Raw genomic sequence first — 24053 nt, 5'->3', positions numbered from 1 at the left:
TGCTTAATTAGATGATTAGATTAGACACTAAATCAAGGGAAGGTTTGACATTTTGGTTTGATGAATGACTTAATAGATTTGCCAATTTGCTGTTTCCAGAGTTTCTGTCTCTCCGTTGACTAGTTGATTAACTGACTAATAGTTTCAGTAATAATTACTAATGAGACTAATGGTACAAAAAGGAATCCTGACAAGTCTAAATTTAATCAATTTAGTGATAGTAGTTCAAATTTTAATCAGATTTTTTTCAGAGAAATTGGTAAAAGAAAATGCAAATGTATCTGGTACGTTTATGAGAAAATTAGGAGTCAGTCAATCAAGATAATCATCTACTGACGCTAATTATCTAGCAGCGTAAAATCAGACCACTGAGGAAGAGGAGGACCGAGGAAAAGTACTTGATTAAAAGAGCACCAGGAAAAACGCTGAAAGAAGTGATTAGTTTTTATTTATCATAATTTTTGCTGATAGCTTCAGTGGACGTAAATACTTTTCTACCTCAGCCAAGAATGAAGACTTTTTTTGCCTAATTTTAGGTTTCTTTTTAAATGTTTATGTGTTTAATAACCAGTGAATACAAATGCACTTCCTTATAATTAATGTAATTTTTTTTATCCAAAAGGAAATCAAAAAACAAAGAGCATTATAAGAACTATAAAATAACGTCAACGATTTAAAAAAATATTAATCTTAAAATAGAGCCTAAAAGTTCAACTACAATCTTCGTAAAAATTGTTTGACCAATGTTGACTAAAACATACATGCTAGTTTTAGAGTATTGTATTACTGTGGCACTATGGGTAATCTATTCGGAGCTTCATCTGCAGGCCGAAGACAACCGAGACAAACCTTTGACTGAGATATCAATTTACTGTGCGACCCCCCCCCCCCCCTCGTCGTCTGCTCTCTGACTCATGGCATTGTGGGCTGCAGACGAGTGACATCTCCCCTACATGTCTTGCGGCCACCCTGCAGTCAAACATGACAAGGATTTACTGTAACAGGAGATTAGGGCTTAACCAATAAACTACAGTGTATGCACACTAAACCTGGAATGCTTTTGTTGAATAAGCTCGGCAGACCAGTGAATGGCATTTAGCCAGTAATGTGTGGCCAGATGTAGTATCCCCGCGGAGCACAGACACAGACGCTGAACAGAACACTGCAATACACAAGACCACCACCATGGATTTATTAACCTCAGTCTGTGTGTGCACATGTGTGTGATGACGATATACTGTGTGTGCGCTACATGCAGCAACATCATTATCTAATGTGTAGCTTAGCCCTCTTCAGCAGTAATTGAAGTAATTACTATAATTCTGGGCTTTGGAGTTGTACTGTTATTTTATTATTATCATTTCAATTTGCAGACATGATCATTTTTTCCCCCTTTTTAAAAGTTTTTTTTCCTGCTCTGCTCCAATTTGATTCAATGCTGTATCCAATTCAGATCCTAAATCCCCCCGAAGCAAGTTTGTGATATTGAGCTGTATAAATCAAACTGAGCTTAGACGTTTTTAAATTACCCTTGAAAAAGCTTAAATATGTTTTGTTTTCCCAATTATCTTGAGACTATGAACCTTCACACTCAATCTGAAGAATGACACAGTCAAAAGTGTCGACTTTGTAATTATAATCAGAGATGCGTGAAAATATGCAATACAGTTAACAATACGCTAGCCGCTGCCTGTGCTGTTGCACGTCCACACAACCGGCCTCAGGAAACCATAAAGTTGGAATCAGTTGGAGATTAGAAGAATTTAACATGGAACAGAGCCATGATAAATACAATTAATACATAGTGCGTGACGGATCTGACAAAAGTCGAGATTTAATGACTGTGGTGATGCAAGAAATATGAGTTTACTTCGAGAGAGGTGTGCCAAGACTTAATTATTTGACTTTTAAGTCCTTGGGCGACAAAATGATTATGACAGTAATCTGTAATTTAGGTACTATAGTCTCTGTCAGCTCACACGACAATAAAAAAACTGATTTGATCTCTGGTCTCAGAAGGCCAACAGCTCAGTGAGTTATTTTTAATATATCTTTATAGATACAGATATATATCTATAAAGTTAGTTTATACAGTAAATTTAACAGAGCTGATGAATTGAGGTTTTCCTCCCCAGACAAACAAGAGCGTTAGTCACTTCCATCAGCCCTGTAGTAATCATGACTCGCCCCCCAGCAACAAATGACGGAAGTGTTGTTATGATAGAAAGACTTTTGGCTTCAACAATCAGAGAGCATTTGTTTCTCACTTCTGACAAACATAAACATCTGTTTCTGTTAACCACGATTACAAATGTTTACTATTATCGCAACCGTGACAATGAAGATCCCCAAAACTCCTTTTAACCCAAAACATGTCTGATCTCGCCGCAGAATTGTTTAGAACGCTCAGACTAAAAATGTATTGAGACTAATAGAGTTTGATGCTTGGACCCCAGCAGGAAGTAGAACACCATAGAAGCAGTCCTATGAACTAAGTGCCTCAGATATGATGGAGACTTCCCCGATGGGCAAAGACGCTGGTGATGAGGAATGGAGCACGAAGTTGGGGTGTCCCATGAAGAGCTTCTGATTGGACGGTTTGTAGAGAGATGACCCGGTATCCAGAGTTGAGGTGGTGCAAGGGAGGAGGTGGGTCACTCATTGATCGCAGCACTGAACTAACAGCTGAGAGTCAGGGGAGAGAACTTTTTAAACTCTGACTGCTCAGAAGAGAGAGATTGTTAAAAACAAGAAGAATGTCTTCCTGACTGCAGTTCCGCTTGGCTTCATTCAGCAGCAACGAGCTCTGACTAAATATGTCTAAACACAACAGTGAGTTCTTGATAAAAGAGTTATGCTACAACAAGGCAGTTTAACGTCACACTTAAAAAAAGGTGGTATGTTATTATCTTTACCTGAGATCACGTTGTCAGTGTTATTCTTACAATTGTTTCTAATATGTCATATATTTGGGCAGTGATATTGGATGTTGCTGGCCTTACTGACTGAATAGCCGTTTCCAGGCATGTCCTGCGGAGGATCTCCAGAGATTTGCGTCTGGACTCACTCTGCAGTTTTTCACACATGCCCACACGACGGGAGATTCTCTGCTCAGAAGCGTTCACAACAGCAACCAATCCTCCAGAGGATTCAGGTGATGGGTTGGTTCAGCAGGCAGAGGCAGGATGTAACATATCAATTCCACTGTGGAGATCATGTGATCTTTTTATTTTTTTTACACCACATCGGCGTCAGCTCTCATCACCACAAACTCTCTTGACATCTTTGTCGGTGTCTTCTACATGTATGGCTCCACTTTTCCATCCCGATGCGTTTTAGTAAAGTCATCGACCGCCCCCTCGCTCAAGGTGAATTCTGCAGGGAACCCCCCGCTGTGTGCTCACATCGGAATCTGCAGACTTCATCCTAGGGGGCCAGGCGGAGAAAGTCTGCACAAACACAGAGGCTCTCGCTCAGTCATTTGGGTTCACACATACACCTCCTCCGGAGAAACTGCACAGGGTCTCCTGAGTTCATTGCATGTCTGAAAGCAGCTTCACTGATATCATTAGATTGACATGGTGTTAGAGTTGTGGACGTGATCCATATGGATGAGTTACTGATGTGGTCGGCATTGTTTTTATTAGAGTTTGAAACTGGCTTTTTTTTTTATTATGATGGTACATGATCAGATGTCAACGAGCCATTGATTATAGAGCACAGGGGCCAACTGAATCAATAACATTTTTAAACATGTCAAAGAAACAAGAAGAGGATTTAACCAGTCTGGTGAAAAATGATGTTTGCCTGTATGTAATTTATCTCACCAATGAATAAGAGAATGTTGTTATCATGACTTGAAAAAGCTGAATAGATGATGTTGCTGATGGTATCCCACTGGATTTGGGGATAATTCGAAGATTAGAGAAATATGTAGCTCTCATTTTAAATACTGATAATGAACTTGTAGATGGGTAGATTTCCTCAAAGGCTACATTTTATGGAGGATTCATTCAAGAGAACAAATGCCATCTTTCATCCAAGGAGAGAAATTTATCGGAGGCCAATCTTGTCTTTGAAGGAGCCACTTTATGCAGGACTGAAAGGCAGCGCCCATTAAAAGATTGTACTTCAGAATCAAGATCTCTGTTTTGTCAGAAGGTTTAACTGAGGAGAGATGGTTTAGGATACAAGATTGATTTCACAGTTACGAGGAACAATTACCAAAAACAAGTCAAATAGAAAATTAGGATCAGATACAGTATAAAAAAAGACCCTCAGACAAACAGACTCAATATTTATACCAAGACTAAAAACATCGCCCAGTAATGTGTCTAGTGCCGGATTCACTTTCAATAAAAGCAGAATAAATGTATAAGAAACATTGTCAATATATGAATTTTAAAGTCGCCTCCCATCACAATACTACGCAACAATAACATCACTGAATTGATTTGAAATAATTGCTGTTTGGGTGAAGTACGACGTGTCAGACGTTTCAGCCAAGTAACGTTTAGCAACTATGTAGGTTGTCCAAGATCTGACCTAAGATCTGACTCAACCTCTGACACATGCTAACAGCATAGACTCACAATGGAGACACAGGTGTTGCACACATGACGTACATGTCACGCTGGCCGCGGTTTGTTTCTCACACATGTGGCGTTCACATGATATGCCAGGGTGTTGTAAAGTATGCTACACATGATTTTAATGGAACAAACGCACACATGTACATGTAATCCACACACATGTACCACATCAACATACTTCGCCTTACAGTTTGAGTCAGCTGAACCGGGAGTTAGCATTGAATGTATGAGGTGTCACCAGATTTTATGAGGTGTCTAACGATTCAGCCAGCGCACACTATACCTTCCCTGCGTACCTACTGTACTGCTGAAGTACACGTGTACATGTACTATGTTGAGCTGTAGCAAATGCCACATCAACACACAGTTTGATAGATAATACGGCGAAACCTGGGAGATTTCTATTTCTTTTTTGCCCAAAAAGTTTTTCGTACAGATTCATATCCTGAGGTCCTTGAGTGCTACATGAGCCGCTGCAGAGGACTGGTATTCCCTTACCCCAACAGGAAGCTTAGTGTGTCTGTGTGCGTGTTTTGGGGGATTTTTTACAAGGTTACTTACATCAGAGCACCTGAGGAAGAGGATTACGGTCACATGGAGAGAAAAAATAAATAGTTTAAAGGCTGAGATTAATTTGTAATCTGAGAACTCCCGATTCTAAGAAAGAAAATTTCTGACGTCATCAGAATTTATCCACAGATTTCCTCCTAGAAAACCGGAAATAATTCCTTCTTAATTTCTCTCGAGGTTTAATTAAATGTGGCGTTCCTGAACAGACCACACTGTGGTGTAGTATTAATTATAAATGCGTTAAATGTGTAAATGTAAATCATCAGAGGAATTTAAACATGAGTTTGGGCTCATGTAGATGTAATAAAATGTGTGTTTTATCTCGCACATTGGTATTGACTAATGTGAAGTGGCATCAGGACAAACAGTCCACGTGTGTTGGTGACTGGATGAGTTGAGGACAATGACACAGGCCAGTTCTTTAATTGGAGTAGATTACAAGTGTAGCCTGGCAGCATCTGCTCAGATGCGCTGTGATCATTGTTGTTGCACCAGCACCAACTTTAGACTCCTCTCACACACATGAAGCACAATGGTAGACAACTTTCCCCCCCCTGATCACACCTCCATCACGAGAAGATTGTTTTAAAAGTACAAAATTTAACAGGGTGCTTGTTTGAAAAAAACTCCTACCCGTCGCTGTCCAAACGACGCACTGCTGTGGCGCACCCTGGGCTTTTGGCTGTGACTCAAAGCTGTGGAGTTGACAGAAGGTAATCCCCACCATGTGAGGCCTCGGCCCCAGTTTGGAGGCGGGGTGTGATTCATTCAAATCTGCCGGTGCTATAAAAAGAGGGGAAGTTGCAAGTAACCCAACTTAAACCCACAAGATCGTGCGCAGCGCAAGACCACTCGGGTTGTCACTGTGCTGATAATGAATACTATCAAAGCTATTAAAAATGCCATAGTCTGCCTGGTGCTGCTGCCCCGGTTCCTGGTGGCAGCGGTCATGTTCTGGCTGCTTGACTTTATCTGCATTAGGAAAAGGGTCTTCTTCAGGATGAAGGAGCAGGAGGGCGATGCCATTGATCCTCCTGTCTGCATATCCGACTCCAATCGCCTGTTCAGCCTGGAGTCCCTCAAAGCTGTGTGGCACGGCCACAAGCTGGACTTTCTGAAGGCGGCGCACCTCGGACACGGAGCGCCCAACACCGAAGTAGTTCAGCTGCAGGATCAGCGGCGCAGCCGGATCCTCGATTACGTGAAGGACAAGAGACCGCTCATCCTCAACTTTGGCAGCTGCACCTGACCACCGTTCATGGCGCGTCTCAAGGCTTTCCAGGGAGTTGTGCAGCAGAACGCAGACATCGCAGACTCTGTAGTTGTGTACATTGAGGAAGCGCACCCCTCCGACGGCTGGATGAGCACAGACGCGCCCTATCAGATCCCCAAGCACCGGTGTCTGGAGGACCGGCTGAACGCGGCGCAGCTGATGCGCCTGGAGGTGCCCGGCTGTCTGCTGGTCGTCGACAGCATGGAGAACTCTTCCAACGCCGCGTACGGAGCTTATTTCGACAGACTTTATATTCTACAGGAGGGAAAGATAGTTTACCAGGGCGGCAGAGGACCCGAGGGCTACCGGATCTCAGAGCTCAGAGACTGGCTGGATCAATACAGAGGGAGGCTGGAGAAATCCAATAATCTAGTTATCCATGTGTAGATTCATTTCCATCTTTCCACAGATGCTGTGGCGAAAACAGCAAGAAACAATGCTGCAGATTTTTCAGTATTATAACTCCAGATAGATAGATTGTGTCCCTCATTAATGGTTTATTACGTGTATTTATTTTTTATATGATTGGATCAAAGTAATTTGTTCAACATTGTCGGATGTGCTAAGGTAGGCTCCTTCATTTCCTATTGGACATATGCATCCTGTTAGGATCCATTCAGGAAAAAAAGGTTTGTTTAGGCAAATTGTTTGTCTACGAACAAAAGTATTTGTGTGTCAAAAGTTCTGTTTTTATTTCTTCTCCGTGTGTAAATGCGCCTTCATTGAATCCGTCAGGAGGATGGTGAGTTTTGCGCATCACTGTGCTCCTCAGTACTGTTGTGAAGTTCGGTTTTTAAACGGGCTGAGTCCAGAGAACCGATACTGATGTTTTTCATACTGCAGATCACAGTGAGGCTGCTGCTCTCAACTGTTTTGTAAATATTGTTACGTTTTATGGATATATTTTTCATACAATAAAATGTTTTGATCTACTCCAGCTTTTTTTTATTTTATATAAAATATTCCCACTGTGCAAGTTGCATTTTTTTTTTGTATTGTTTGCGTGCAAGGGAGCTGTTGTGTTCTTTTTCTTGTTGTAATAACAGCAATGCAGTGTATAGATTTCACAGTCTCATACATGAAGCAGACAAACAGGATGAATGTGTAATTTCCTGACCAGTAAAGGACAACCGACCTCCCCTGGATTCCTCCAGAAAAATCCCCTTTTCAGATGCAGCCTCTGAAATTTGTGCATGAAGCAGAAAATATGAAATAACTTTAAAATGAGAAATCCTCACTGAACCTTAAAACATATCAAAAGTATTGGGGGAAAAACTGCAATTATAGCAATATTCTAATGCTGATTTGTGGCTAAATGAAGATATTTTTTCAAAGTGAAGTGCAACAGAAATCTTTTTTTCATCAGTATTTTCTTTTCCTCTGACACTCTTTATTCTACTCAATTTCTTTTGGAGTCTTTTTCATTCACTCAGGTTTTTCTGAAAGCAAAAATCCGGCCCGGTCTCTGCAATCAGGGTGAAGTGTGTCGTATCTAATTAGTGGTCAGCCTCTTTTTAAACTGTATAGATGGTGATTATAGGTCTTCGGTTAATGCTGCAGCGAAGAAGCCTCGCTTTGTTCTCCACAGCCCCTTCCTAAGCCTTTGACCTCCTACAATTAAGCGAGGATAATCACACTTGATCCTATTATGCTGAGTGATATATCCACCTATAAGGGTCTAAACACACAAATGTTTTCACGGCTTAGCTCTCCAAGTGTTACGAGTGGAGGCATTTAACTTTGTTTAGAATTCCCTTGGAAACTAATACACATACTGAAATAACACTCAACTCTCGGCAGTGATTTAACGCTGACTGATCGGTCCCATGAGGCTTCATTATATCTGAAAATCATACAATCGATACTATGAGTCACAATGTGGATATAGGAGTCATGACACAGTGAAGACCCAACAGAAACCAGATATCTGACACAAACACTGACACAACCTGTGTGTGGACCGACATCTCGTCAGATGTTTTGGTTCCCCGTGCCCCCCCCACTGCCTCCACATGTGACATTATTCATGGTCGAGACTGGAGCAGTTTACCCCAGCAAGGAGGCACATTCACAAATGGGGCATAAATCAGTGTAGACAAAACACCAGAGGGTTTTAAGACTCTCAAAGGATGCTCGCTGTCGGTAAAGTGTATTTTTTTTTACCAGGAAAACGCTGGGTATGAATCACAGCTTCGTCTGCAGCAAACTGGACGTCACGTGATGATTGTAATGTTCGAATGGAAAAGCTTCTCATGTTGGGGGGGGGGAAAGGGTTCACATCCTTCCAGTCCCTGATTGTCAGGAAATGTCATCTTCTGCTGCAGGTTCACACTCAACATTGGTGCTCATTGAGGAAACTGTATAATGTTGTTGAATAGTCATTCATCACTAAGTCAGTCTATAAAAAGTATTTTAAATATCAATTAACCATTCAGTCGTCAATTATCAAGCCAAAACACCAAACATCTGATTTATCTTCTCAAATGTGATTATTCTCTTTGTTGTACATTTGATATACTGTATTTTGATATTTCACTGTTGCTCAGGTAAGACCACCTCACCTTGTTTCTCACTATTTTCATTATCATCATTTGATAGTTAGTTGCAGCCCCAAGTGAGTCAATTTAAGATATGAAAGCAGAAAGTAATGATGCTACACAAATTTATGTCAATTTTGAGATATTTTCTTCCAAATAAATAAATAGTTAATTTTATCTCTGTAAAACTCAGACCAGGTTCTAACTTTATTCATATAAACAGGAAAAAGGAAAAAGATTCACTTCGATTGACCTGATCATAAACAACAGATCTGCAGAATGCAATTGGTCTCAAGCCAAACAGACGGGGGAACCAGTAGAAGAGTGTTGAAGTCCATTGTCATCAGAGCTGCGTGGGTTTTCCAGTGACTTTACTTTACAGCTCATCTGGAACACATTGAGTGTTTGCTGACAGATTGACAGAGTGGTACCTGCCTCAGTGAAATGTTGTGTAACTTCCAGTTTGTCCAGTGTGCACCCGTGAAAACAAACCCCTACTGGAACCGTTTGGATCTGGATTCTTTCCATGTGTGATTTTCCATGGATATAAGGTCTCATCTGTCAGTGCGAGGCACACAGGAACTAAGGGTTAAAGGGTCTCAGGCTGGGGAGATTTAACTTGTTCTGACTTTGTTTTATGACTCGAAGGAAGCTCAATGGGTCTGCTGAGGTGTTTTTATTTGTAGCTTCTCTAGTCAGCTTATGAGGGCCCCTTCCCTCCTCAGGCCCATAACTCCACGAATGAACATCTAACCCGTGGTGGGAACCCGGGGGCCTCAGCACACAAAAACAGGTTTTTAGTGAAACCTAATTGAGTTTTGCATGTTAACTTTTAAAAACTATGCAAACAATCATCTTTTACTGGTGTAAACAGACATAGAGTGACATTTTTAAAACCATGGACATTTTGTCCTGGAATAGAGACAACTGTATAGGTGTTTACCCTTTATTTGAAATACTGATTTCACCCTGGTCGGAAGCTTTTAATGCCCAGTTACAGCATCTAGAAAAGACTGATACATGCACAACCCATGCTGATTGAATAACTAATACGCAGTCTTAACATTTTAACTCCTTTTACCAAGGTAACTGAACCCCGTCGTGCACAGCTCCTCTACCGTCAGAGACTTTTAAGGCTGCTTTTGAAGGTCAGTAACTTGCAGTAACTCAGCAGGACTCCCGGAGACGTTTTCCAATAATGTTCAGTCTGGAGTGAGAAACGGTTTTATGTAGTGTGGCAGAAAACAGACAAACAAACACTAAAATGTCACTCGATCGCTGAACTGAAATAGCCCAGCAACTAAATGGGAGATGTAAAGTGGGATGTAACAGTTTTATCATTGGACGGAAGAAAAGCTGCAAACTTGAAAATGGGGAAATTGTTATCACATCAATTCAATTCAACTGTTACTCTCATACGTTATAATGTAGTTTTTCAACAGATGATATTGGTAGAAAATAATAAATTGGAATTTTGAATCGAGAATCTAGAAACCACAGCTTTGCTCCAACTGTGTGTGAAAACAGTAAATTAGTCACAATTAACCCCAAAATCCAGTGTTTCCACAGCAGTGACATAATCACACCACAGCATTTCCTCCGTCCTCTTTTAGATGGATGACACCGTGTGGTCACAGTAAGCGACTACATGCATTTTCTAGACACTTTTTAAATTGAGTCTGAATTACAGCGTAATTCAACGAACTGCAGCACTGCTCTCTATTGGCCCATTTGGAGAGTGACATGAAAGCAGAACAGCTGACTCACTCGCTTCCTCTTTGAATAAATTGGGGAAATGCAGTTAATGGTAAACTGTGTTTTAAATGGTTTCAGATTAAATCCAGTTTAATATCTCTACCGAAGCAGTTAAAGCAAACACACACACACACACACACACACACACACACACACACACACACACACACACACACACACACACACACACACACACACACACACACACACACACACACACACACACACATCAAAAACTAGTTATTTCAATATATGCTTGATCAACAGAACTACATTTTAATCAGTTCAAAAGGTTATTTGCACATCAGTGCTTTAGTGTGGTACGTATATCTTACAACAGCAGCTAGAGGAGACAAATATCCATGTTTTAAAGCCTGTGTGTTCCCGTTATCCACCCACACAGATGCTCTCACTGAAGTTGCCTCATGGAGCTTCTTCTCAGGACAGTGTGGGTGCGTACAAACCAAACTTGATTGACATCCTCCTCAGCATTCTCTTGGGTTTGTGGCACTTGTCAGGACGAGTTAAGTTGAAGGTGCCTAATATCAGGTTTATATGATGCATGTTAAAAACATACAGTAGATGGATAAGAGTGAACTCAAACTGTAAAGAGCATATATGAGTTTTCTGTCTAGGTGTGTGATAATGTACTAAACGTGTTCCCTGAGTGAGAGCTCAGTCCCACTCCCACTCTTTGGTCTCTGTTAAAATATAATAGGACATTTGAATCTGTGGCCTGAAGGAAATATGTCTCCCCCTGTTGAATGGGAAGAGAAATGTTTACATATTACAAGTGTCAGAAAACACAGTATAAACCAGGTTGAGCTTCAGTACTTGTTTATATTCCACCTTTATCATATTCCACTCAGTACATGCTTGTGTTTTTCAACCTGGGATGATGTATGTGTTCAGATAGTGAAGATAATTTGTCCAGAAGATTAAAATCTAATGCTTGTACATCTAGTTTTCTGTAGATATATTTTCTCTTGGGCTGTTAGGTTATCTTTTTATATTCTGGAGCCTGACTGATTTATCGGTTGGCTGATAAAATCGGCCAATATGAGCCTTTCACGGAAATATCGGTATCTGAGTTTATTTTGGCTGATATTTTTAAAACCTTTATTCCACAGAATAAACAATGCAGAAAAGATTTGCATTTATGCCAAAAAAATGCTTATTTCATTAAATCAAGCTCTAAATATTTTTCTGTATTGGTTTTCCTTTTAATTAATAGTTATTTCAGTAAAGTTAAAGGTTAAACTGTAAAATATCAAGCCTTAATTACAGTTCTTTGTCGGAAGGGTTCAAGGACATTCTAGGAATTTTTGCCATTTTCTTTTTAAGGATATCCGTATCAGAACCTTTTACTCCCTAACATCAGTATCATCCCGAAAAATCCATATCGGTCGGGCTCTATTATATTCCTCCCAATTTTATTGTCTCAGAAAGGGAAACTTCAAACCACCTGACCTGACAACACTATAAATATCAGCTGTCTTTTCCATACAGACGTTTGAGTGCTGCAGTTGATAACTCGCACCACAAGGTGGAGACAGAGACTGTTGTCTGAATCTGTATCTTACGCTTGGGGGCAGTGGATGTGAAATGATTTCATTCAGGTCATAATCAGTGAGCTGGCTCTGGGAAGAATTTGTCTGAAGCATGACATGAGCAGATGTTCCACAGATTCCAGAGCAGGTCGGTGGCGGCGTGTAGAGCATGTGCAGCGGGTGAATGTCCCACTGTGAAAACCTCAGGTGTGTTAGCAGTGCCAAGTACCTGATCTTGACTTTTGTGTGAAGACAGAGTTACTTTTCGCAAAAAGCATTTTTGTCAGGTGGACAGTTTTGTTATATATATATATATATATATATATATATATTTATTTATTAAAAACGTAGAATAAACAACTAAACATTATCTGGCACAACAAGAATCGTAGACTGAGAAAAAATACTGAAAAGTTCTGCCCAGTCTCCGCCCTCTGTAGAAATGCCACCTGTACATGTAATCATTAGTTTTTGACTTGAGTGTTTTTATATACAGTCTATGGGTTGTTGGGCACAATAAAAAAACAACCTGGAATGTAACTCTGATGTCAACAGCACAAGATAAACAAAGCTCACCACATTGTTAACAGCATCTGCTTCCAGGCTGAACGTATGCATCACAAATCCTCATATCAGAGTTCTGAATATTTTACATTTTGAAACGTGTGGCACTTGTTTAACTATTTATATAGTGGGTAACAGACGTGTTTCTCTTCACAGATGCATGGTGGGTTGTCTGTGAAACTAGAGCTGATGAAGAGATGAAGGTGTGAAGATTAACAGATTCAAATAAAGACAGGAAGTGGCATTTCTCCAGGAGCTGTGAAATAACTAATAGAACATTATCAACAATTCTTGCAATATCATTTTCATCAGTAGCAATATAACAAAAGGTCAATATATTCATGGATATATTGCTTTGCGTCAGCACAATGAGGAGGTTTAACACATAATTGATTTACCTCAGATTTGTAACATGTTTTATAGTGTTTGTCGTTCTCTGCTCTTAAAGAAGAGTTTAAAGCCAAAACCTTTCATCAGGGGCAAAAATCTGTCTTTAAACTTAAAACAAATATATCGTGAAAATTATTGATATAAAATTTCTATCTTTATATCATTTTTGGCCATATTGCTCAGTCCTACATCTACAAAGCAAATTCAATGGTATATGTGGAATGTCATTTTTCCAGCTACATAAATACAGTTAAACTGTCACATTCTGTAGAGTTATTACTTGCAGCATTTGAAAGTCCAGTTGTTTTTGGTGGAATGTAGCAATACACGTTTTTACTACACATACGTACAAACTTACAATGTGTATTAATGAAATGAAAAATTCACAGTATGTGGTATGGAGATTTGTTTGGGCTGCAGGAACCTATTATTTAAATTAATTATGGTTTTCTTGATTTGTGATTTTACCTCAAAAACAACAGAAAATATCAACATAATAAGTTCAGTTCAATATCCTACAGCCCATCGTGGTGTATTTTCCAGTCCAAAACCAAAAGACATTCAGTTTATCATCATAGCAGCAAATGTTTGACATTTTTACACGAAAAAAAAAGATCATTAATAGATAATCAAAATAGTTGCCAGTTAATTTTCTGGAGGTCGACTCTGATTAATCATTGCAGCTCCAGTAATGGTAATAAAATCGGACATTTCATTTGGTAACAAATGAAAAATCAGTGGTATCATTACTTAGTTTAATGACAAATACTGAAAGACGTGTCAATCCAGTTTAAATCCTGTTTGAATACTCACTATTATTCTTTCAATACCATAATTTTTTCCAGATCTACCTGTAAAAGAGCAGTAAAACCATCATTTATTTGTTCGATTTTTTGTTTTCTAAGAAATACAACACTGACGTTTTTTGTTTAAACCAACCATCAAGGTGATATTTGTTAGGACATGATTTATAATTTTATACCTGTGTAAAATGTGTATTTTTTTAGATTAAAAGCACATTTACAATCCAGTGTTATGTTTGTCCACTTCAGTCAGGTCGACTGTACATTCAGTTATATTCCAACCTCGTCCAGAATCTCTAACTTTACAAACAAGACAGGGCAGTAGTCAGGAAGTCGGGAAGAGGAGGAGACGATCTAATCAAATGGATGTGTAGTGTCTCCCAAAGCTGGTGAGTCTAATCTTCTCCGGCAGGATGATGTTCACTGAGTGCTCCGGCTCTTCCTGGTTACAGCCGTTTTCCCTCAGCAGGTGTTCCCTTTGCTGCCGAACAAGCTGGTTGTACTTGGCGTTAGCCATCCACGTCTCGCAGCGGCCAAAAAACACGATGCCTGTGGTGCCCAGGATGACCAGGCATGTGAGCAGGGCCAGTATGCCAAAGCAGATGAGCTGACCCTGGGTGACGAGGACACCGGGGGAGTGGACGGTTTCCTTCAGGGTGATCTTCAGCAGGTCTCTCTCAGGCGGTCTGAGGAGCCTGTGGAAGGCGTGAGCAGGAAGGGAGTAATGTTGCGGGGTCAGTGCAAACACCTTGTGTTCCGCAGGCCTGGAACTGGCAGGTTTAGGCTTGGCCTTCGGTCTGTGCTGCAGGGAACATGTGGGACCTGTAAACCATTTCTGGCAAACACACCTGAAGGTTCCATCAGGCTGACCAACACATGTGCTGCCGTTGGCACAGGGCCGGCCGGCGCAGGGCGACAGGCTGCTGGTGTCGTTACAAGTAAAACCGGTGAAGCCGTGCGGACAGAGACAGGTGAAGGCCAGGCCGTGATTTGTACAGTTGCCACCATTGACGCAGGGGTTAGGCTGGCAGCTGTCAACGCTGATCTCGCAGAAGTCTCCGGAAAATCCAGGGGGACATAAGCAGGAAGAGGAGGCTGCTGAACCGCTAGCGTCTGTACATGTGCCTCCGTTCTGACAAGGAGAGCTGAAGGACAGAGCAGCACAATATGAATATTCAACAGGGAAAATAGAGTTTTAGCAGTTTTAAATACAGCTTTAACACTGAGAATTTTAAAAAGCAGATGTTAGGGATGGAAGTCCTTAATTTGTGATTTGTGGGGTCCCCCAGAGGAGTTTCCTGGGGCCATTATTATTTAAAGTGATCTTTTTTTAATGTGCCCAATCGATAATGACAATCAATAGAGTCGCCCTCCAGTGAGAATCATGAATCTCTAACTATGGTGGTTTGGATTTTTAGGGGTGATGTGCTCATTAATAACTTTAGAAAACAGTTAAGAATCCATTGGATTGTTTTTCAAAGGACAGACTAAAGGACTGAGCTGCAAAAATATTTCAACATGACTCTGATAATAAACTTTTCCCTCATTTAGGAAAAACTGAGGCCAAAGTGTATGGATTACTTATCAAGCTCAGAAAATATTTAGTTTTTTAATATGGCCGGTCAGGCTGTTATTGCACAAAAAGCTCCTGTTAATTATTCAGATTAAATTTAAGATCTCAGCGGTCACTGGTGGCCATGGCACACACAGCAGTTAATTTGTCAGGACTAGATTCATGCTCACGAAGGCAGCCCTGCTACTGTAGATAGTGCAACATTAATTTTTGTCGGGGACCAAGTTCAATCAGCCTGACTGCGGTGCCACAATCTGCTTACACAGTCCAAAACTTATCATCATCAGAAGTCAGTATATTTAAAATGAGTTTATTATTCTTGCACTCGAATGACCTCCTAAAATACATCTGCTCTGTAAATATTGCAGGTCCTGGGTACTTTTTAGTGTAGTTTGCTGAGCACCATGGGTAAAGGTTCACACTCAGGCCGGTATACTGCTGTTTGAGGAAACAGGATCATTACAGCAACATTAGACTGAGACAGGTTTAATATTATGGTAAAGAAGTAGGTGCCAATAACATATTCTAAAAAATGTTGTTTATTATTTCTCTAATAAAGACAATGATCGAAATAATCGGACAGCTTTCATGTGTTTTTACATGTGACTGTTATACGTCATGTTTGCAGCATAGATGATATATAAAGATGGACGAGGACTGCTCCCCAAAAGTGAAGCCAAAGCATCTTGATCACCACCTGGTGGCTGGCTGCAGTATAGGTCATAGATTGTGTCTTCTCCATGTTAGTGGATGGGACATGGGCCAAATTACAAAGCCAAAAAACACGTTAAATAAATGTTTGTCAAAGATGGTAATTTACAATAGTTCTTATCACACTGATGTAAGCTGAAGAGCACCATCCATCATTATATACTATGGTCTGCAGTCTTATATCATCACATATTTGATTGCTAATACATATATTATAATACATAACAGTAGGTCACAGTAATTTAATTTAACATTAATAAGATTGCATCTAATATTTAATTTAATTATCTATTAATCTGGTGATTATATTCTTAATTATTTTACATTTCTCCATTTGGCAGATGCTTTTATCCAAATGGATTTCAAACTAACTAACGCTTCAGTACAGTAGGAAACCATGAAGACATGCATAATAATTTCAGAAGTTCATTAATAAAAGGTATAGTGACGAATGCCTGTTTCAAACTTGAAAAGTGTTCATGGTAATACCTGACAAATTACTTATTTAATTGATTATCAAAATACTTACAAACAATCATTGAACCCACTGTTTGCATTTTAGAAAAATTCCTTATTCTGCTATTGATTATTTTCACATCACCCAGATCTAATAAAAAAAATCCCTACCGCTCATTTTCTGCATAATAAAAAACTCTCCCAGTAATAAGAGGTAAATTATTCTGAGCTTTGCCTTTTGTTATAATCCTCCTGCACCTGCATGTGCAGCTGGTGATCGACGAGGTAAAGCTACACAGAGTGAGTGCACTGTTAAAAAACAATCCATATCTCTAATAGTAGCTGATGTAATTATTCAACTTCGTAACTTCCCATGTCTGAGCAGCAGTCTAAAGAATTATCGCTCTGGTATGTTTTGTAGACGTCTCTGTTGGCTGATTGAGGAGCTGAATAATGAAATCTCGAGCAGGCCCTTTTATTTTTATAAATGGAGATGAATTCCGCTGGCGTACGAGTGAAGCTCCAGTCGTCTCGTTGTTAAAATAATAAGACTCAAAAGATGATGGTTTTTTTTCTGTTCGAGAGGAGATCTGTCAGTTCACTGACACTGAGCTGAAGGCTATTGAATTTTAGGTGTGTCATTCAAGTCAATAACAAGGCTGTCTGACAGAAGGAACATGGTGGGGGTGCAGCGTCTGGAGGGGCTGTGTCAGCTCGCTGCGTCTCCAGAGAGTCTTTCATATTCAACTGATGGGCGGAAGGAGGACGGCTTCATGGATCAGCCCTGTCTGTAACCCAGTGGTGGGAAGGGAAACATGAGGGGAGCCTACTGGAATGAGCCTCTGGATTTGTTGTGGACATTAAGTCAATAGTGAAACTTATCTGAAAGCAAAAAAAATAAAATCCAGATGATTCATTGTTCCTTTTTAAATGTCAGCTTTAGAGAGGTTCCAATGCCGACACCAGCATTGGACATGCCGGGGTCAATGTACCAATCCGATTCCATGACTTTAAAGTATATTAGTTTCATCTAGATGAAACTACAATTTTCTTTTCCCGGAAATCACTTGTTCTTCGCCGCTCCAAAGCAGCAGCAGCCACTGTCGAGTGCTGTTTTTAGAGTGGCAAACAAGAAGTGATTTCCAGTAGTGTAGCGTTTGCCAGAGCTCGTTAAAATGTCTGCGATTCTGCAATATTTCCTGCCGGAGAGTCCAACAAGTAAAATAGCAAAGTGTGCCGTATGCAAGACTTCAGTTTCAAGGGGTGTCGCTAGTGTTTCCAGTTACAACACTAGCAATAGGTTATACAACAATAATGTCAATCATCACTTCAATACAGGGTTAGAAGTTATTATTTCAAATGCTCTGTTGCCATCGGATAACATCCCTTTTCATCGTACACTTTTTGGACTGTATTTTCACGCTTGAGCTGTGTGCCAATTCTAGCGAGACACTTTGAAGGAGGCGGCCCGTGAAGGTGTGTCCTTTCAGACGACCTGAATTCCTCACTGAGCCTGCGCCTCCTCCCTCCAAATGAGGACAGAGCAACTGGTGCGTTCAGGTTTCCGTCATCATCTCATGAAGTCAAACAGGGCGGTAAAGGCCAACAGACAAACGTGGTTCCCCTGGGAAGAATAAAATTGCCATCTCCTGATCACAGGTTTTACATTATGTGCTTCAACCCCTTCAATACAACCCCACAGTGGAGAAACGGTGCACGATGATTACCAGTTAGTGGTGACTTCTGTTTAGCTCTGACGCTGGTAACAGATCCAGGCTCTTAACACACATCAACAGTGTTATTTATACCTTCAATCGTTTCCATCCTCCTCTGACATTTTGCAATAATTGGTTCTGTTCATGTGATATATTTGTCAGTGAGTGATGAGCGCCTGGAGGCAAATTCACAAGGACTATCTGGATGTATGATTAAACTACTGCCTTGGGAGAAGTGGATTGTGGGATATGTGAAGCACACATCAGACGTGTCCTACAAATTCCGGCAAAGGACGTTTGATTTTCTTGTCATATACTTTATAGAGTATAGAAATGTGTCAGCCTTGTTGAGTGACTCTGAGGTATTGAGGTTTTGAAATGTTGACGTTCAGAGGATGCAGCCTCTGAACCGACTCGCAGCTTACAATGCTGCCCAGGTACACGGCGCCGGCTGCCGTGTGAAGGTGTCTGCTTGTCAACAACGAGCTCCTGCTGTATTTGTGACAAGAGGAAGCTGGGGAATGAATTATCTGAAATTCATTCTTTCCACATCAGAGGATTCATGTGCTTGGCGTGAGAGCAAAAAAAAATGTAAGCTTGTGTTTGTTTTGGGGATATGAGCACGGTTATGTCCCACTCTGCTATAGCATAGTTTGCTACGTTATGTTGTACTGCTATAAAGAAATGATCAGCCTAAACATGTAGGAAGGTATTCTAGATTTTATTGTACGTTCCCACATTAAAAATATCTATTCTAACCACTTTAAATGGAGGCACCAACATGTTCACTATCACTTATAACTATAACTCTACTGCTGGGATTCCCTCTAAATGCTCTTTTGTCAGCACAAAAATCCCTAAAGCTCAGTGCACACTATCAGCTCAGCGGACACACGGTTAATAACTCACTGGTGAGCGTTACTGGAGCATTGAGCAGCTGAAGAGGAAGATATTTCCCTCTGGAGTTCGTAGGAGAGTGAATATTAGATTTTCATTTTCCAGGTGGACAAAATCACGACTCCTAATAAGTGCAAATGTTGTTTTCTTAACTGCTGTTTTAATATGCAATCACTATCAGAGTCCATTTATTATCATCAGATGATGATGGGTATCGGCAAATATTTAAGTGCTTCCAGTGTAGACAGTCTTACGTCTTTTGTTCACAGTACACTGTCTACAGTCCAACGAGTGGAATGTTTCTCCGCACGAAACACAAACAGCAACACATTTTGAAGGTGTTTTAGGTCCAAACGACATTTTGGCTAATCTCTATTAATAGCTATCTGCACATGAATGCAGATAATTTAGTTAAAAGATAACTGATGCATTTCATTTAATGTGTTCTGCCTCTTTTTCTCTCCACATGGACAGTTTACCAAGCAAAGCCTGCTCAAAATGTGATTGGTCAAACTACAAACAGAAAGCAGAATGTTCTGGCCCCCAAAGTCTCTCACCAACAGATTCTGCAAATAAGATTAATATGCAACTGTTTGCCATATTAACTTAAATGATGATAATATTATGTGTCAGTTCACAATTTGGCTCTGCTTGGATCTCTCAATCGAAGCAGTAACAAAAGACCTAGTTTGATGACGTCTTGAAACAACAGGGATCATGGGAGTTGTTGTCTTCACCACCATTGCTGGTGACGATCTACCTGACTTGACTCAGATACAAATCATGTTTATGAATGAGATAGTGAATTAAAGCGGCCAATAGGTGGAAGAGATAAGCAGCCACCTGGCTAAATGGTTAGAAGTGTGTTTTTCTTTCATTAACCAACCTTTAGCCCGGAAGTTATAAACCAAAATGAAACGTCCCGTTGCCTCGAATAAAATTTTGGATTTTTCTGGGTTTGAACGTTGTTGGAAACATTTCAGATGATGTACGTACACAAGTCAACAAAATATTTAACTTAGCTCCAGTCGTTTTTGAATAAGAATTGTTGCATTCTATATCTTAAAGTTTGTGCAGCGCTAATTCCAAGTTGAAGATTTTATTGCTGTTCTTCACTGCATACACCATGTTCTTCTTTGCCTTATTGGATTTCATAGAGACGTCAGTCGTAAAATGAAAGTGGACTTTCTGACCAGGATTAATGAGCCGGAGCTCCATTCAAGCTTTCGTTCACAGACCTGGAAACTTGCCAGTTCTTCATTTTTTAGCATGCAAGTGTTTGTTGGGGAGCTGTATCAATGCCAGTGCTGCTCTTTGACTAACAAATACACAAACACTGCCTATAACAAGTCACAACAGCCCGACGGTCTCATTTGTGCAGAAATGAAAAAGAACAACCATTATTTTCCCCTCTAACGGCCGACCCTAACCAGCACACATGGGCGGTTTCAATTGGCTGCCCCGATGATACAGCGAGAGGTGACATAAATCCTACCATGTATTGATTATTTCTCCTAATGATGAACCAAAGGAATTAAGGCCGTAAAGCCATTGATTTCTTTTTCTTAACTTTCAATAAAAATGCAGATTAAAGAGGCTGGTACCCGTTTGTGAGGCACGCTCCTCTCTTCAGGTGGCAGCTTTCTCCAGCGTAGCCGTGGGGACAGATGCACAGGTATCCCCCCTCTCCCGTCTCTATGCAGGTGGCGTTACCGACACACGGCCTGGATGAGCACAGGCGGGTATCTGTTGTTGAAGAAAAAAAAAAAAAAGAAGCATGCTGTTTTTAGATCTTTCTTGTCTCTCTCGTGTTGTGTGCTTCTGTGTCTCTCTGCCTGTTTTTTCCTCCCCCTCCTTTGTTTGCACTTTCTCACTCGCGCCCCCCCCCCCCACCACAGCATCTTGTCACCAGGAGCAAAAGCGAGAACATAACCATCCAACGTTTACACATCGTGAGCAGCTCACATGCTCCAACAGAATAAGAGATGCACCGAGAGAGAAGATAAGTAGGTGAATCGGAGCCAGATGCCCAAAAAGTTTCCTCTTTCCTCCTTAGATTGAGAAGCAGCAAATTATTTCCATGCAATAATATTAAAGGACTTATTACTCAAGTGCTAAATTTACATAGATGCATCTACAGAAATGGAAACGTGACTTTTGGAAGGCTTTAACATTTACATTCTCGCTGCCGCAACACAAAGCTTTAGAGGTCTTGTGAACTTTATTAAATGAGCTTTCCCTAATTGGAAAGCAGGGGATGGCATTTTATAATGAGGATTATTTTGTGGCTGCAGCTTTCATTGTCCCAGATTCCTCCATCCTTTCTTTTCCCCCCTCCACTCTAACTTTCTCCATCTAAAAATAGAATTAAACCAGACTTAATTTGGTTGCGTTGTGTGTGTGTTTCTCTGTGACTCAGCCTCGCCACCGGTTTTGTCAGCGAGCGTTTAGAGGCGGTCACAGATAGGAGTGCATCTGGGGAGCTTAATGACACTCACCTTGGTCACACAGGCTGCCCACCCAGCCCTCCTCGCACACGCACTGCCATGCCCTCTCGCATGTGCCGTGCAGACAGCCGGGGAACAGCAAGCACCGGTCACAGTTGTCTCCTTGCCAGCCCGGTTTGCACCTGAAGGAGAGGAAAAGGGAACAATCCCAACCTATTAATACACCACGCCCAGCTCCTCTCGGGCATGTGACTGTCCCTTGCTGTGGCTGCATCCTTAAAGTAAGGGTGAAATTGAAAATTATCTCTCATTTAAACAGTAATTGGTTGAATTCTTTTCCAATCATTTTGGCTCAGGAGTGCATAGCAGGAGTCACTGCCAGAAAAACACTTAAAACTGGGCAGGATGTGTAACCAGAAGCAGTTGAGCTGTCTGTTAGGAAAACAATGCTTTTTACTGTTCAAATAAATGTCTGAGTTGGCACTTTGCACAATACACGAGCCAAACAGATCTAGAACAAGCAGGGGGGATCCAGCTGGCTGGATTGCCACTGCATTTCTCAGAGAGGGACATTCACAGCTCCAGCAATGTATGGAAATGAGGCTGCAAAAAGCCCACATGATGAGACCCATCATCCACACAGGAATCTGAGGAGGAGGTTACCTGCACTTCCCTGGCTTCTCACAAAACCCATTTTCTGTGTTGCACCCTCTGCAATCCCAACCTATGAGAGAGACGGGGAGACATCAGAATCAAAAATCAACACCAAACACTCAGAGCCATGAAATATTCATGTGTTATACTTTCTTTCCAGGCAGAGAGTACATCGCTTCAAAGGGAGAGTTTGTTTTTCAGATCTTTTCGTCCGTACATTGATCAAAAAAAAAATCTCAGATTACCTTTGGCGATGCCTGCCACGACCAGAATTAAGACCACCGCTGTGAGATGCATCGTAATTCCCAGCAAAGACCTTTTTTTTATCCTGCACAACACAAAGCGAGTAAAGTCGTCAAAAGGTGCGCTCAGTGGCCGCGAGCATCTTAAAAGCTGTCACAGAAACTCTAAAGTTAATTTGACGAAAACAGCGTTAAAATGAGAATCGAGAAAGGCGCTTCACAGATATGGCACATTCTCTAAGGCGCGTGGGGACGAAGACAAACACTAGGAGATGAAACCTAGCTGTGACACGATAACGTTATCAGATTGAAAATCACTCTGCAAGATAAAATCACACTGTAATATTATTGTCTATTGGAATAGAATTGGCGCGCCTGAGCCACATGCGTCTGCTCCCAACATACCCATTACGCACGGACATAGAGTAAAAGACAAAATCCTTATTCTCAAAATAAACAGAATTCCTTATCAGAGACATCATTAACTTAAATGATCTCGAGGCTTCTTCTGAAAAAAAAACCCACACACAGACATTACCTTATGTGGCACCGGTGCTGTGTGTCCGAGCCTCTGCGCTCATACTAGATGCATTTGGATTGTTGTGTTTAATCCGAGCGACGTGCCATTGGAAAGTGACTCTTCCAGGTGCACCCGCGGTCCGGCTGCTGCTGCTGCTGCTGCTGCTGCAGGTGGACCTAGATGTTTGGACGGGACTGCAGCACCGTGCATCGTCCCAGTGCAACACGCTCCTCCCACCTGAGAGGCAGAGGGAGAGAGTGAGCACCAAACTGAATGACCCCCCGGGAGGGAGAGGGAGAGAGGGGGGAGAGGGGGGGGGAGTGGTACTGTACATTAACAAGCTACAGCAGATCCCAGCAGATTGCTAATACTCCCCCCACCCCCCACCGCCCCAAACAGCTTGTTTCTGCCTATTCTCCCTCTTCCTCTGTCTGCGTCTCCTCCTCTCTTTCTTTTGCTTTTAATTCTGTATTCATGCATAATCCAATTAACTTGCTCTTGTCTGAGTCTCTGCCACATAGTGGAATAAGTATCCTGTGCATGAGTAAATGTGGCAACACAGGAATGGGAAGAGACTCCAATACAAGTAAAAGTCCTGCATTCCAAATCTAATTAAGTAAAGACTAAATCATCTTAAGGTACTTAAAGTATTAAGTATTTATAATTCATCCGAATTGTCCTGTTCACCATTACATCATTATGGTATAATGAGTCATAAGCAGTCACTGTTTCGAGCAGAGGTAATTACTTTATATACTGTGGGGTATTTTGATTGCACATTCCTCTCATCCAGTGAGATCAGGT

At 41.0% G+C, this 24053-nt stretch overlaps 3 protein-coding genes across 4 annotated transcripts in view; 2 read left to right on the top strand and 1 right to left on the bottom strand.

The window, feature by feature from the left end:
• The first annotated feature begins 5419 nt into the window (after nucleotides 1-5419).
• Nucleotides 5420-7368, top strand: dio3a (iodothyronine deiodinase 3a). Its single transcript, XM_034576362.1, has one exon. The coding sequence runs from the start codon at nucleotides 6037-6039 to the stop codon at nucleotides 6820-6822; it is 786 nt and encodes a 261-aa protein (XP_034432253.1). The 5' UTR covers nucleotides 5420-6036; the 3' UTR covers nucleotides 6823-7368.
• Nucleotides 7369-10101: 2733 nt separating this feature from the next.
• LOC117756053 (brain-enriched guanylate kinase-associated protein) overlaps nucleotides 10102-24053 on the top strand; it is an 83165-nt gene continuing 69213 nt past the window's right edge. Inside the window, exon 1 of the mRNA XM_034576350.1 lies at nucleotides 10102-10120. The gene's annotated coding sequence lies outside the window, so the exon portion shown is untranslated. The remainder of the gene's footprint in view (nucleotides 10121-24053) is intronic.
• Nucleotides 12587-23496, bottom strand: LOC117756058 (protein delta homolog 1). 2 transcript variants are annotated; one of them, XM_034576359.1, is made up of 6 exons: nucleotides 23268-23496; nucleotides 22733-22894; nucleotides 22497-22557; nucleotides 21885-22015; nucleotides 20991-21132; nucleotides 12587-15179 (listed from the first exon to the last, which is right to left on the bottom strand). In XM_034576359.1, the coding sequence occupies exons 2-6, from the start codon at nucleotides 22782-22784 to the stop codon at nucleotides 14393-14395; spliced, it is 1173 nt and encodes a 390-aa protein (XP_034432250.1). In that variant the 5' UTR covers nucleotides 22785-22894; nucleotides 23268-23496; the 3' UTR covers nucleotides 12587-14392. The 2 variants fall into 2 exon arrangements, with proteins under 2 accessions (XP_034432250.1, XP_034432248.1); XM_034576357.1 differs by having other exon boundaries at nucleotides 22733-22815; nucleotides 23268-23495.

The sequence above is a fragment of the Hippoglossus hippoglossus genome, chromosome 22, assembly GCF_009819705.1.
Source record: "Hippoglossus hippoglossus isolate fHipHip1 chromosome 22, fHipHip1.pri, whole genome shotgun sequence".
NCBI classification, from domain to species: domain Eukaryota; kingdom Metazoa; phylum Chordata; class Actinopteri; order Pleuronectiformes; family Pleuronectidae; genus Hippoglossus; species Hippoglossus hippoglossus.
Note: the sequence above shows the minus strand (reverse complement) of the source record. Positions and strands in the feature narration are given on the sequence as shown.